The 15,351-nt window shown below is 42.3% G+C and overlaps 1 protein-coding gene across 2 annotated transcripts; it reads right to left on the reverse strand.

Moving 5' to 3' along the window:
• Nucleotides 1-2,622: 2,622 nt before the first annotated feature.
• On the reverse strand, nucleotides 2,623-13,376 carry EMP3 (epithelial membrane protein 3 (MAM blood group)). Of its 2 annotated transcripts, none has more exons than XM_088142679.1 (5): nucleotides 9,710-9,737; nucleotides 9,361-9,446; nucleotides 7,112-7,214; nucleotides 6,591-6,731; nucleotides 2,623-5,763 (listed from the first exon to the last, which is right to left on the reverse strand). In XM_088142679.1, the coding sequence occupies exons 2-5, from the start codon at nucleotides 9,436-9,438 to the stop codon at nucleotides 5,594-5,596; spliced, it is 492 nt and encodes a 163-aa protein (XP_087998805.1). In that variant the 5' UTR covers nucleotides 9,439-9,446; nucleotides 9,710-9,737; the 3' UTR covers nucleotides 2,623-5,593. The 2 variants fall into 2 exon arrangements, with proteins under 2 accessions (XP_087998805.1, XP_007432210.1); XM_007432148.3 differs by lacking the exon at nucleotides 9,710-9,737 and adding an exon at nucleotides 13,160-13,376 and having other exon boundaries at nucleotides 2,626-5,763.
• Between the last annotated feature and the right edge of the window lie 1,975 nt (nucleotides 13,377-15,351).

The raw sequence follows: 15,351 nt of genomic DNA on the forward strand, positions 1-15,351 counted from the left end.
GCAACTGTTCACAGCTATGACATGGTGAAAAAGTAATGTTGTGATCAATCTTTGCATTTACGACCTTCACAGGTCTGTAAAGCAAAGGAAAGGTGAAGCAAGCTCATAAGTACAGTCATGGTTTCACTTAGTGATCACTTCACTTAACAACTGAATTGCCGGTCCCACTTGTTGCTAAATGAAGATAACCTGTATAGCTTTCTTGCAATAACATATCTTGAATTGTATTTCTGCCAGTACCTTCAAGTTGTTTTTTAAAAACCTGTTCAGCACTGGCCCAGGTCACAGAAGCCATATTCCTGCAGCAAGCAAGTTGCAGTATGGTCCTCAGGCAGGGTTCCTGCTCGTTTTCATGATGGTGAATGGTAGAATCATTGCTTTGTTGCTAAGTTTGCCTCCCAGACCAATAATCCTTATTCTTGCCTTGGCCAACAAATAAAACTAGAATGGCTGGCATATGCCACTTGGCTTCCTCCATTGGCCATGCTGGCAGCGGGTGACAGGACCTGCACTCCAGCACATTTGCAAGGCGATAATTCAGGAAGACTGAAGATGTGGATTCTTCGCAACTCAAATGACACACATGTAAGTAGCTGACATTTATAAGCCCCTCAGAGGACTACAGTCTTAGCAGGTGACAGCATCTGGCTGACCTTCTGTACTATTGTCAGGAGAGTTGTCAAAAGGATCAATTTGAGGACATCTTGCTTGTTTTACCATAGAACATGATCCAGCAAGGGAGAATCCGAAGCATGTTTGAACCCTCCATTCAGTTAAAATATCAAGCATGAGAAACTTCTGGCTCTCTTGCTTTCATCCATCTTAATAACCAGCTGTAGTACAACATCTGGAGGGCCACCTTATTTTCACGCCCTGCTTAACATTTGTTCAATAGAGGCCATTTTTAAAGAGGGGAGAGATGAATAAACTTGTACAAGTTTAATAAAGAGGTGGATTCAGATGAGGTGCCTCCAGACTCTTCTTCAGACATGTGTACCCTACATTGCGCTTCGATGCCACTGAAGCTGAGATTGGCTTCTTCCAACTTCCTCTGTTGCAGTATATATGGGAGCACCCCAAAGAATATGCCAAACCACAACGTATTTTTAATCATTTGTCAATTCCTACTCTTCAGTAGTTTCTGCTCTTCTCTAGCTGCCCCTCATGACTTATAACTTCCCCCACTTTTGCACAAGCCAGTAGCATGAGAAAACTTAAAACACTTTGAACATATAATGTTTGTGTATATGAATATATTGCTCATTGTGAAAGGGTAAGCTGGTTGATGCCTGGTTAACACTTGGATGGGAGACCACGAGGAGATCCCAGGGCTAGCGAATAGATTGGGAAGTTGAAAAAAAAATCTTAGGTGGTAGTGGCAAAACCACTAGCCATATCATTGCCAAGAAACTATAAAGTCACCATAGTGTACAACATGAGAGAAACTGCAAGTGCTACCTGTTATCAGAACTACCCCAGGTCTAGATCAAAACTGCTGCAACTTAATCTCATGACAGACATCCATCCCGGCTTTCTTTATAGTAGAACTAAAATGGAAGCAACTTGGCCACGTTGGTAAAGCAATCTTTTTCTGATCTTTTCCAAACTCTGAATAATGGTGATAATATATTTTTATATCAAGGAACAGAAGGTTAAGATGTAGAATCCTACAGAATCAACATAATTGTACTGTGTTACTGCTTGCTTGTTTAAAGCAGTGTTTTTCAAACTCAGCAACTTTAGGCTGTGGATTTCAACTCCCAGAATTCCCCAGCCAGCATGGGAATTCTGGGAGCTGAATTCCACACATCTTAAAGGTGTTAAGTTTGAAAAACTCTGGCTTAAACAAAGAACTTTTGCAATTGCATTGAAGACTATAAGCATGCCTTCCAAAGGACTAATAGTCTGCAGCAGATGAACACAAGCCAGCAATAATTTGTTCTCTGCAGAAACCACCTGCCTAGAATCTCTGTTTAGTGCAATCTCTTTGTACATCTGGGCTCTCTTATTCCTATGGTTGCTTGGGTTCTTATAAAAAGAGAATTCCTATTCATGTTTGGTGGTGGATAGATTCTTCAGATCTCAACAAGATTAAATATTTATTCATTCCCAGGCACAGATCTGTGCTTTGCCAGATGGTAAATTAGCACCCTCCATAGATTTGAAGCTGCACTTTTGCCTAATATGGATGGAAGTAGGCTACTTTGTCAGAGAGGCAGACAGTGCGATAGTTACACAGACAGGCCAAAAGCAATTCTTCCCAGTTTTATATCCCACATGTGCAAAATAAACAAGGGTGGCCTAGGACCAATTGGTCACCACCACTCAGTACTCACCTATTAAAAAATAGGGGGGGGGGAGGTTTGTAAGCAGCTTAATACTGAAATGTCACAATAAATAAAAAGTAGTTTGTCCAGTTAGAATGCAAGGCAGTGAATGAACGCAGCAGTTTTAAGTGTGGCTAACCTTGATGCTAGCTGTGTGGATTATATTTAAGTTGCAGGATGCTACAGATAGTCCTCGCTTAATGACTGCCTCATGCAGCGACCGTTCAGAACTACAATGGTGTAAAAAAACCAGCTTTGTGACCAATCCTCTCATTTATGACCATCACAGTGTCCCACAGTCACATGATCACCATTCGCATGCTTCACAATTGGCTTCTGACAAGCAGAGTTAATGGAGAACACAGAAGTCGCGGTCATATGATGTCTCACTTTACGACTGGTGAGTTGCTTTATGACTGAATGGGAAGTGACATTCAGTAAGCCTGTCATGGTCACATGATTTTCCGCTTAGCAACCACAGCATTTTGCGACAGAGTTGCCGGTCCCAATTGTGGTTGCTAAATGAGGACTACCTGTATCATAGTGTTTCGTGCTCTCTTTCCCAAATATGAGCTTCCCCTGTGAAAGCTAGGAGAACTGAAGTGTTAAGCATTTGCCATCCCAAAGAAGAAGGAAGATATGGCTCTGTCAAAAGTCTTTTCATTGCTTTTTAATTCCTAAAATACATATAAAATATAAAAGCCATTGGAAGAAGGCGAAAGGGGACGTTGTGGAAAACATCTATTTTGGGACTTGCAACCAGATTGCCCAGCAGAAACTACTGGAGGATCAGGACTGTTGAAGAAAGATGGTACACAGGCATAATTATGGCAACATTTCTTAAACTGCAGATTTTTAGATAGATGTAGGCAGCCTACAGTCCCTGTCATTCTCAGCCCGGTGGTTGGGAATAAAGGGAGATACCTTTTGAAAAAGCTGGAAAGAAGGCAAACAAGATCTGCCCAGAATAGACTGGATTAGTTAGGCAACCTGAAATACTTTAGTATGAGTGGGACAAATAAATACTTTTGTTAATGTACGTGCACTGAACAGGGAGTCACAACTGGTTGTAACTCACTGAATAGAGTTACTGAGAGCTACAGGTAGTCCTCATATAGTGACTGCCTTGTTCAGCAACCATTCACAGTTATGACGGTGGTGAAAAAGTAACATTGTGACCAATCCTTGCATTTACAACCTTTGCAGGTCTGTAAAGCAAAGGAAAGCAGAAGTAAGAATGTGAGCACAGTTGCAGTTTCACTTAGCGACTGCTTAGCTTGATGACTGAGTTGCTGTCCCAATTGTGGTCGCTAAACAAGGACTACCTGTACTATAAAAGAATCTGATGTTTTAAGAAACAGCAACAAAGATCTTAGATACAGAGTAACCAATATCCCACCAACCAAACCCTTTCTCTACCCCACAAATATATTTAAAAGTAGTTATTTTCCCTACCAGCTTTTCCCAAGTAGAAATTTCTGAAGCTAATTTTTTTGTGGGGGGGAGAGGGGGGAGGCATGCCAAAGGTAGGATGAAACAAATCTGTGGGAATAGAAGTAAAAAAAAAAGTGGAAATGGCAGTACTGTACAGTAGTGACTACATAACTGAAGCCCACTAATTTTGTATATGTCCTGCATTTCAAAAGGCAGGGTCAGTTGCATAGTTATGGCCACCATCTTTACTTTTTTGTCCTCCCCTACAGATGCCCCTATTTATAAAATAAGAAGACACTCTTTGAAGTGTAATGGCACATGGGACTGAGTTGCTGTCCCAATTGTGGTCGCTAAACAAGGACTACCTGTACTATAAAAGAATCTGATGTTTTAAGAAACAGCAACAAAGATCTTAGATACAGAGTAACCAATATCCCACCAACCAAACCCTTTCTCTACCCCACAAATATATTTAAAAGTAGTTATTTTCCCTACCAGCTTTTCCCAAGTAGAAATTTCTGAAGCTAATTTTTTTGTGGGGGGGAGAGGGACAATTGGGACAGCAACCTTACATTATAAGGTTAAAAATCCAGGGGATGAAATTTGATTTTTATAGGTCATTTCAACAACCAAATGTGAGCTGCGGTCTGTGTCATCTAGTTGTCCTAGCATAGTACCTCAAGAGTTAAGAAACCAATGCAGATTTTTAGGATCATTAGAAACTTTTCTGAACAAGCAATAAGCACAGATTCTGCCGCCTGTTCTTAAAACTTTAAAAAGTTCAACGATTTTCAACTGCAATTTAATAGGAATTTTATCCACACAATATTTTTGCTCCCAAGAGGCAAATGTGAAAATATCTGCAATAAAACCAAAATGTTAAGAAACGGATTCTTATTTAACTTCCATTTTTAAAATGATTTTGTAATGGTCTGTGAGAAAGACCTCAAGAAATGGGGCAAAGAAATGCTGCCTAGGGAACAATCAGATAAGAGAGGGCATAGCCCGCAGCTGCATAATGGCTGGAGAAAGGGGCTCAGAAGGGAACCTCCTTAACTTCTCAGGCTGTAAAGGAGGTGGCGGGAGATCTGTACTTCTAGACTTGCAAGAGTCTGTTAATGTAACCTTACAGTAAAGTAGAATCAGCTCATCTGTTTGTGTTTCCTGTCTGGTCTATCTGGGAGGGATGACAGAGTTTTAAAAAAACCCCACCTTTGTATTTCAATTTGCCTTCCAATCTTGAAAAAGAAACGTATTTTTTTAATCTATACTACCAATGCATCTGTATATTTTTTTCCATTAAAATACATATTTCAAATAAAAGTTGATTTCTATAAAAAAAGGGGGGGGAGAGGGAATGTTTGCCACACTGCAGGTTATCAAAAAGGGAGATTAAAACAAAACACTACAGAAGGAATACATTGTCCCCTCTTTTGGAAAAGTAAAAGGTGGGTATAATCTACATGTACATAATTACAAAAAGAAGAAGCAAACATTTCTCCAGAAATGATCCCTGAATAGGCTGATACGATGGCATTATGACATATCATTTTGCCAGCAAAATATTCACGTACATGGTAACCTCTCAGAGACTAAAGAAATGGCCAGTGTATGATGGCACACCTAACTTCCCATATCATGGGATGTACACAAAAATATGCAAACGAAAGTCATGCACTCATAGTGCAATAACCCCCACGGATCAAGCTACACATTGCGTAGAATTTTGTGCCATGAGTGATTTCAAAAACTGCAAAGAAGGAATGCATAGCTAAGTTTAGAGGAGACCGAGTCTCCTTCCAAGGCAAATGGAGACGTTTCCCTGCTGTCAGTCACTCTTTTTTCCGAAGGTGGATATAAACAATCCCACTGATAAGAGCCAAGGGAAAGGAAAACCAGGCTAGCACGAAACAGTGACCGTAGGAGCCACCCGGCATTCGGCCACGCTGGAACGTGTCCACGTGGATAGTGTAGATCAAGGCAGCTGTGAAAACGGAGATAGCTGGGAAGAAACCCAGTAGGGAAATTAGTACTGAGTTACAGCTCCATCTTGCTTCCCCATCTTCTTTAGCATGCAACCTGAAAGATAACTACATCTTTCCCACCTGTATAGACAGTTCCTGGGGTGCAAAATCCCACCAGCCACCCGTGCAGATATGCGATAGGCATCCCAGGATCCAAGAATGATCAGCACTAGAGTTAACTGGGCAGACTGGTGGGGAACCTGTGGCGCTTTGGATGTTCCTGAACTACCGCACCCTTCTTACTGGCAGTTCTGATTGGAGTATCTAGAGGCTATTTGAAGGGCTAGGCTTTCGCACTCCTGATCTCCACTTCCCAACGGGGGCTTGCAAGGTCCTTATATTGAAAAGATAATTTGGGGCAAATGGAATGCAACCGCTTCCCAGATTCATCCAGGGTTCCAATGAAATGGCCAAACATCCCGCCAATTGTCTCTGTTAGGTTAGACCCGCATGGCTCCCTCCTGTGCTTCCCTTCTAATGTTTCTTTCTTCCAAGGCAAACATCTATGCCAGTATTTCTCAAGCTTAGCAACTTGAAGATGTGTGGACTTCAACTCCCAGAATTCCCCAGCCAGCCATGCTGGCTGGGGAATTCTGGGAGTTGAAGTCCACACATCTCCAGGTTGCTGAGCTTGAGAAACACTGATCTATGCAATGGCCCCTTCTGTTTTACATCTTGCACATGCAAACCTCCCCTCCCCTACTGCTCAGCCTCAGCCCCAATCTTTCTTCTTTCTAGTGGCTACCTGCCCTCTCTTTCTCTGCGATTTCATAGCCCCTAGGAGGTGATTAAATTGGACCCTTACCAGTCAATATCTGGAAGATTCCCGTGGCATAAAACAGGCTTCCCCGCTTCATCGTGTAGAGCTGCCACATGAAAATAATGAAGGCCAAGCTCGAGAAGAGAAGGCTTAAAACCATGAAAGCTTGGACTGCATGAAGCCATCCTGGAGAGAGAAACCATTGGAGAGAAAAGACCATCAAGAGCAGACCTTCTGCCTTCTCCAATCAATTTTCCAACAGCCCAAATGGCTGAAGTGTTTCAGTCATGTTTGCTGGGAAATTCCAGGAGCTGTGGGCCCAACACATCTGAGGAGGACCTGGCTTGGGAAAGGCTCCATAAATGCATCCATATCTTGGAGTAGGATGGTCAAAATCAGCAGCACGGCAGATGGATTGCCCCTTCCGAACGGGCATGCAGGCTCAGTGCACGCAACATGTTCTCTGCCATCTTGCCAATTTTGAGCCTTTCCTGCAGATGCTCCTGGGTAGCAATGAACAAAAGGGCTATTTCCACAAAACACTCAGTATCCTCTCATATACTCACTACTATCAGACACTGGGTGGCAAGTCCAGTTCTGGTGGTGGGTATCCATCAAGCATTCATACCAGATGTTCACTGTTTCTTTATCAGGCAGAACCCACCATGACTAGAACAAAAGAGGCAAAGACATGAAATTAGGACAGAAAATATGAAGCCAAAGAGGTCACCTTTCCAAGTGAGTAAATGAGGGTTAATAAACTGCCTCCAACCAACAACTGGTTGGGGAATCTCTATAAAGTCTTGTTCACTCCCTTTGAAGCCACAGACCCCCATGAACACCAGTAATTTTACAGCAGATGAGTCCTTATTGTGCAGAGAGCTGAGTGTGCTACTTTGAAAATAATAGCCACCAACCAGCAACAGCTGTAATAACTGCAGTTTGGTAATAGTGATTTACACACACACACACACACACACACACACTGAACTGATCCTTGGAGTTAAACTGCACATTATACTGTAATTGTAAAATCTGTTTCCCCATCATGTGGAATCAGGGAGGGAAAATTCATTCAATGGAACAAGAAGCATTTGAAAACATTCTGGCTTTCTGAAATATTTTTCCACAATTTTTTCCCCTCAAGCTTTTCTTCTCTAACTGGTTTTATGTGCAGTCTGGCAGTGATATTGTCAAGCTGTGGAAGCTGCCACACATTCCTGAATCTCTCTCTCCCTGCAGCTTCTCCAAATTTTTCTGGCTTCAGTTCCTCCTTCCTGGTATGTGGCCACTCTGTCTCCCCACCCTTTCTCTATTCCAGTGTTTCTCAACCTTGACAACTTTAAGATGTGTGGACTTCAACTCCCAGAATTCCCCAGCCTGCATGGCTGGTTAGGGAATTCTGGGAGTTGAAGTCCACACATCTGAACGCTGCCGAAGTTGAAAAACACTGCTCTATTCCTTCATTCTCCTTTCTTAGTGGACAATGGAACTTCTGCTGATTTTTTTAAAAGATGTTATGTATTTGGTCCTCCTGAACTTGGAATTGGAGGCAGCCGTAATATACTACTGAAGAACCAAGTTGGGAAAAAGCAAAAGGGAAGAGTTGCAAGGGAGAATGTAAAGTGGAAGGAGGTAAAGCAAATCTTTGCAAATTACTTTCATCCCAAGTGATACAACAGGGGACCCAATGCAATGTCTCAAATACACATTAATATTTTAAGGCAGTGTTTCTCAACCTCGGCAACTTTAAGAGGTATGGACTTCAACTTCCAGAATTCCCTAGCCAGCATGCTGGCTGGGGAATTCTGGGAGTTGAAATCCACACCTCTTAAAGTTTTGTGGGAAATGTGAAATCCACACATCTTCAAGTGGCCAAGGTTGAAAAACACTGGTCTATGGCCTCCTCTTGATGTCTGAGGAGCAATTAACTTGAATAGAAAACTCTAGCTGGTATTTTCAAGGGATTATCTCCAGTTCAGTTTATCTGAAGCTCTTAGATATTTGGCTTGTGAATAAATCTGGTTATTCCTAACAGAGAGATGGGTAAGTGTGTAGTAGCGAAGAGCATCTAGGGCACATCTAAATGTCTCCTTAACTTTGACTCAAAGTCCTCAGCTAACCAATCTTGAAGAATACATCTACATGACATAGCCTCCCTCTCATTCTTAGCCCTTAACCAAGGCAGATTAATTTCTTGTTTTTCTGAACCAAAGCTGAAGTGGTGTTTTCCATGTTCACTTGACACCAGCCTCGCTATCCACATAATTGTGGTGGTTTGACGGTGACCAAGCTTATGATGCAACAAGAGGTGGGAGATCAAGCCAACTGTCTGGATGCGTCCTTAGTTTTTATCATTATTTTTTCAGCAGCGGGCAGTGATGGTGGGTAGAAGTAAGTCTTTCAGCATTATTCCCTAATTCCAACCCACATTACTCTATATGTAAAACCTTCATCCTAGCAGCAAATATTTTATGAGTCTCCCTAGATAAACAGGTGATGACAACATAATAAAATATATCAGGAGGTCAGAGTGGCTTGTTATGTTGTTTTCTTCCAAGTGAAATGCTGAGCAAAATTATTTACTATCCTTGATTAAAGCTTGCTACCTTATGAAAGAGTCAGAGAAAGTTTTCTCTAGAGTATAGATTCCACAGCATACCCTTGTGAACTCCAGATGGCTGGAGGGTTCTGGGAATTGTAGCATAACAGAACTGGGCACAAAAGGGTAGGGAATGTTAAACTAGCTGAGCAACCCTAAAACAAAGGATTTAACCTGCAGATTAAACACTAGAACATTTAAGTTCTTTCTTACCTTGTCCAATGTGGCTACGAAGAGTAAGATGAGGATGAGAACGTGGAGGGCTGTGACTGCAAAGAGAAGGAAACTCATCCTGGCAGCTGAATGGAGAGAGAAGAAAAACATACATTAAATTTACACATATCCTTCCTCATTGCTGCTCGGAGCAACTAGGAACCACTGTCTTCCCAGGCAACATCAACTCAACTGTGTCCCCAGCTCAAACTGATAAATTCTGCTCCCTCCAGATTCTGCATCCCAGAGTCTTTCTCCCTGTTATCCAGCCATCCCCATGTCCCTTCCGAAGGATTCACAAATCTCAACTCCAAGGAAAAAAATGGAACATTTCTCCTGTTACTCAGACCTTAGCCAGTTTATTCCAAATGGTCTCAGGAAGCTCAGATTTTGAAGCCCTTCCTTGAATGCAACGTATTTCCTCCTACCCCACATCAGAGAAAGCAGAATCTGGGCTCCTCCCGCTAGTTTAAATTCCTGCGGCTGTAAGCCTGGCTTAATATGATCCAGATGTTTCAGAATTATGTGAGCTCTGGGCAAGCAGAGGGAGGTAGAAGGGGTAGCAACTGCCTAGATATGTTGCCGTCCTTCTCAGTCCCATCAACCTCCCCCTCCCCCCCCCATAGTTTGGTTTTCCTCCAAATGGCAAAGAGGGAATCTGGATAGACAGTACAGAGCAGTGAAAAGAAATCTGGAGCTGAGTTTAGAAATAAACAAAAAATGCTGACATTTTCTCATCTGATTCTTATTACTAGCAGCTATTTTCTCAGTTTGTTTTAGTGCCAAAGTTTCCCTAAATACGGAGCTTTGCTGATAAGGTACATGGCTCAGGTTTATGTTTTTATTTAATATTGTCAAGTTAATCACCAGGAATTCCTTTAACAGCAAATCTGATTCTCCAGTTACTTGTATGATGACCATATACTGACAATAATACATTGGCTGAATTCCTACTTTGCAATTTAAGATGTACATTTAAAAAAAAATAATGTACACATTAATCTGGCATTTAAAACACATTTCACCCTGATACATATTAAGCCATATGTATTTCCCATTCTGGGAAAATTTAATTCATCATCACCTCCAACTTAGAAATGGAAAGATGCTGGTTAATCCATTAATTCAATTCTTCTTGAGAGTCCAAGGAGTCTTTAATCTTCTATAGCTCATATTGTTGCACATGCTGGCTGGGGCTGCTGGAACTTGTAGCTCAACCCCAACCAAAGCATGGCCAATAATATGAGGTTTTGGGATCTTTGACTTGACAACATCTGGAAGGCCTTATGTTGCTCATCCCTGAACTCTAGCAATGGATGACCAACTCTTTGAGTTTTATCATGTGATTTTAAGTGATGTGGGAGGCACCTACTATTATTATTTAAATAAAATGGAAATGGCCTAAATCTTGTAAAATCTCATCTGAGCCATAGGAGACAACAATAGCACCTTTGTCCTTCTTCCTTAGCAAGAAAATGTTTTGGGGTCAGCCTTACTGATGACCACTCCTGAGATTTGAAAAAGTATTTCATTTCATGTTAGAATAGTTCTTAACTTTTGTGCCCTTGGCCCCTTTTAGAGCCTGGCAAAACCTACAGACTACTTCTGAGAAAAATGTTTTTAAATGCATAAAATAAAATAGTGAAAATTAAGTTGTAAATGTTATTCCATCAAAGCCCATGGATCCCCTGAAAACTATCCATGCACCCTCAAGTCTATGGACCCCAGGTTAAGAACCCCTGTTTTAGAATAAAATAAGAAACCCAGTCTGATGGGCTAAGAGATCTAAGCCAGCCTCCTAAGGCTGAGAATTCTGGGAGTTGTAGTCCCAATATATCTGGAGTGGGTAAATTGGGCAATATGAGTGTAAGCTACAGGATAGCTACAGATATCTCAACTCTCATAGTAGGACAGCAGTTTAGGGGATCTCATTATCTACCATGTGATTATTTTTCATTCTGATCTGCTTCTTCACTAATGCTGCAATATTATCCTTGAAGTGGCATTTCCTTCATTTGTAATCTAAATAGAAAAATTCCATGGATTGGTTCCTACATTTGATTCTTTAAAATTCTCTTCTGCTTTCTGTTTCACATGGGCAACTTTAGCAAGTGACGCATTTCAGAGACTAAAAAGGCGTTCCCTTCCTTGTGTAATCCCCCACCAAGTAATTGAAGTTTCCTGACATCGGCAGTAAACAACCTTCTCCAGTGCCGAAGGTGGTCAGATGATGGCTGGGCTAGGAAAGCTGTGAAAGAGTTAACCTGCTGCTAAATCAAAAGACACCCATTCTTGGAAAGCTTGGTTACTCTGCAAAGATGCTTAAAACAGCATAATTATAAGGTAACATGTACAAAAATACATTCTGTAAACTTAGCAGCACTCCTTGCCCTACAAAAATAGGGGGAAGCCCTGCAAAATTCAGCTCAAGCTTAAAAGCAAGCGCTACTGTATTTGAAGAGATGTACTTGAAGAAAAGTTTGCGGAAACTCGACAATCAATTCCATCTCACAATATTCTGTATATATTTATTCAGCAGTATATGTAGCCAATGAGACTTACTTGTGAGTATGTCCACATCGGGCTCCAGACTTAAGAGTTTTTTAAAATTCTATTTAAATCTTAAAGATCTACGGTAATCTGCATGAAGTCCAGTTTTTTCACAGTAAGGCCATTTTTAAGTTTTTCAGCTTCTTCTTTGCACCATAATTAAAAGTTACTTAATAACACAGAAAGAAATCCAGTGTACTAGCCAGTGAGTTGGGTTTTGCATTTCATTGTGATGTAATAGACCCATTTTAGGAAGAACATAACCCAGAAGTGGGGAATCTGTAGTTTTCCAGATGTTGCTGAATGACAACTCCCAGCAGCAACCCCAGGCAAGGTCAGTACCGTACTGAGGAACGCTACAAACCTTAATCAGACAACATCTGGAGGATCATACATAGCCACCCCCTTCCTTACAACTCCTCACTCCCAGATTTTTCCCCAGTGCAGTTTGCGTGGAATGAAGGCCAGGTATACTTTACGCCTTAATTTCCAGCAGACCACCCTCCTGCTAATTCTCCAACATCCCTTTTTCTTTTTTATTGCGGTCGCCCGCCGGCCCTCCGCCCAAGAATTAAGTGTTTTGAAATCTAAGAGAATCGCGATTGGCTAAAATTGGGGGATTCAGGAGGTGGAGCCTCGGGATTTCAATTGGCGGCTATTCCACTACCTTTCCCCCAATAATTTAAATGAGAAGCTGAGGGGCGAATGGAAGCAAAAGATGCGTTCGGACTCCTTTTTTTTCTAGACTGCTGTGCTGTTGTTCATAGACTGGCCAAACTACCGCGCCAAACAATAGAAAAACTCAGCGAAGGCAACGACCCGCGTCTGCAAAGCAGGGCGCGAATGATAATGGAGGGAGAGAGGGTGGGCGGGTGGAAAAGCGATCGCTGGAGAAAGGATGGGCGACCTAGGGGTTAGATTAGATGGCGGGGGGGGGGGTGGCAGCGGGTCGGCTGCTCCTCTGATAGGTTGGCGACGTTTCTCTCCCTGCTCCCGACCCTCTTCCAGCGCGTAAAGCAACCGGCCGCCGTCCCTCGTCTCCTTCTTGCCTCCCACGAGTCCCCCCCGGTCTAAACGGTTGAGATCTCGCTCCCCTCCCTCCTAAAACCCCTGCAAACCCCTGACATTCCGGGAGTAGCGCCCGCACCAAGCCCCCGCTCTCGTTTCTCACTTCAGTCGGTCTCTCCAAACTCCGAGCTCCCGACCCGCAACTTTCTCTCCTTCCCGCCCCCCACCGCGGGTTAGTTACCTGTTGGCAGCGCAGCGCTGGGCAGGGGCGCAGACGATCCGTCTCCCTCGCGCTCAGTTCTTCCGAAGTTTTGCCTCTGGACTTCCCCCCTTTTGTTTTTTTTTTAAAAATACAAATTTAGTTCATCCTGCCCGTACCACGTTCTCCTCGCCCTGCCCTTGGCATCTGGCCACGTGGGTGGGACCAGAGAGCGCGTGTCTGGCCTGACGCCTCAAAGAAGGGAGCTGGGGAAAGGGTGGCTCACTTGGGAGACGCCCGGCTTCTTCGCAAGGAAGGAGCGCGCCCCTCTGGCGGTGCCTCCTGGCTCATTGTGGCCGTTAGCTGCAAGGGGAGGCAGATCGTAGTCGTTTCCCCTTCCCTCCCTGCCACGAGAAAAAAAAGTCACCTGTTGGATCTCTGCCTGTGTCTCACCAAAAAGATGGAGCAGTCCCGATGCTCTCATACTCCTGTGCTCATACTGTACAAGGGATGCTGGTGGATAATTTTGAGCTCAAAACTCGAGTAAAATCACCTTATTAGAGCTTACTGTAATATATATTGTGTCACCTGTTGGATTTCTGCCTGTTCAGTCAGTTCCAGCTCTTCATGACCCGATGGACCTCATTTCTCCAAGACTGTGTGTCAGGAACTGCCTCTCTGAGTTCTTGTAAACTCATGCTTGGGTCAGGAACCTGGTCGCCTTGCCTTCTCTGTACCTCCTTTTCAATTACCTTCAATGGTCACAGGGTCTTCTCCAATGACTCCTGCCTTAACCTTATGTGTCCAAAATATTTAAACTTTAGCTTCATTATCAGTGTTTCTGATGAGCAATCTAGCTTTACTTCATCAAAGACTAAATGATTCGTTCTCCTTACAGTCTAAGGCAGTGTTTCTCAACCTAGGCAACTTTTAAGATGTGTGGACTTTAAGTTGTGTGGACTTCAACTCCCAGAATTCCCCAGCCAGCCCGGAACTGGAAAAACTATTGCCTTGATGGTATATACTTGGTTGTCAATGGGATGACCCTGAATATTAATATTTTATTTGGGGTGTATACTATGGGAGTTCAAAATGGGGTGAGCATCTCTACTGAATTTGGAGATCTTTTCTTTCTGATAAGTTGGGGTTACCATCTTGTTCTCAGAGCAAGACAGCCCAAACAGGATGCCATCTGGAACCACCTCTGGAGTCAGGAGTTACCATTCTTTTATTTTTATGGTATTTTTCTTTTCTCCAGCTCTTTCACTCCCTTACAAACACACACACACACACACACACTTTGGACAGCATAAAAGCTAGCCAATATTATTGTGGCATATCCTTTCATGGACTGTAATTCTCCTCCTTAGATTCTTTTAGCATTATCCTCAGCTGGCAGTTATTTTTCCTGGCAAGAAAGTATGTCTACTGCATTGGAGAAGAAGAACTGAGAGGCAAAGGTAAAAAAGAGAGCGGGGGGGGGGGGGGAATTGCTAGGCTAGAGTACATAGCCTATTTCAGTATTCTCTGATTGTGGCCAACCACTCATTCTTCAGCAGCTGGTGTTCAGTGGTACATTATCTCTGAACATAAAAGATCCATTTAGCCATTAGTATTAGTAGGAGTTTTATTTATTATGAGCTTATAGCTAAGCACAGTAGAGATGTAAAATAAAGTAACAATTGATGAAATAACATACTACAATCTATTATAATAGCATCATAATATAAAATTAGAGCCTCTAAACTAAAAGGTTCTTGACACATAATAATATCAACTGCTATACATATACAGGTGAAAACGTTTATATTTTAAAGCTACTTCAGAAAGGCCCATGAAAAAGCAGCATTTAATGAAACATTCAGGTGATCCAATCCCATGGTGGGAGTCTATTCCAAAGAACCAGAGCCAGCTGAGAGACAGCTCCTAATTAATAATAACCAAATCATAGTTATCATTATTAAATAAGTCTGATTAAGGAATCAATCATGCTTTTTAAAAATCTGGTATCTTCCAGCTGCACTGAGATTGCAATCCAAAAATTCCCAGTCAGCAAGATATTCCAGTCAGGAATTCTTGGGGCTGTGGTCCCAATATATTTGGAGGGCAACAGTCTCTGAACAATGAATTTGTCTAAATCCCTTTAAATGGTTATTAGTACATCATGCATTGGGGTAAATAATTAATCAGACATTGTATACTTTTAAAAATCTGGTAACAGTCTGTTTCACTTG

Source organism: Python bivittatus, unplaced genomic scaffold (genome assembly GCF_059951505.1).
Source record: "Python bivittatus isolate LINGU-HERP-01145 unplaced genomic scaffold, Pbiv_v1 ctg000440_np1212, whole genome shotgun sequence".
Classification (NCBI taxonomy): Eukaryota; Metazoa; Chordata; class Lepidosauria; order Squamata; family Pythonidae; genus Python; species Python bivittatus.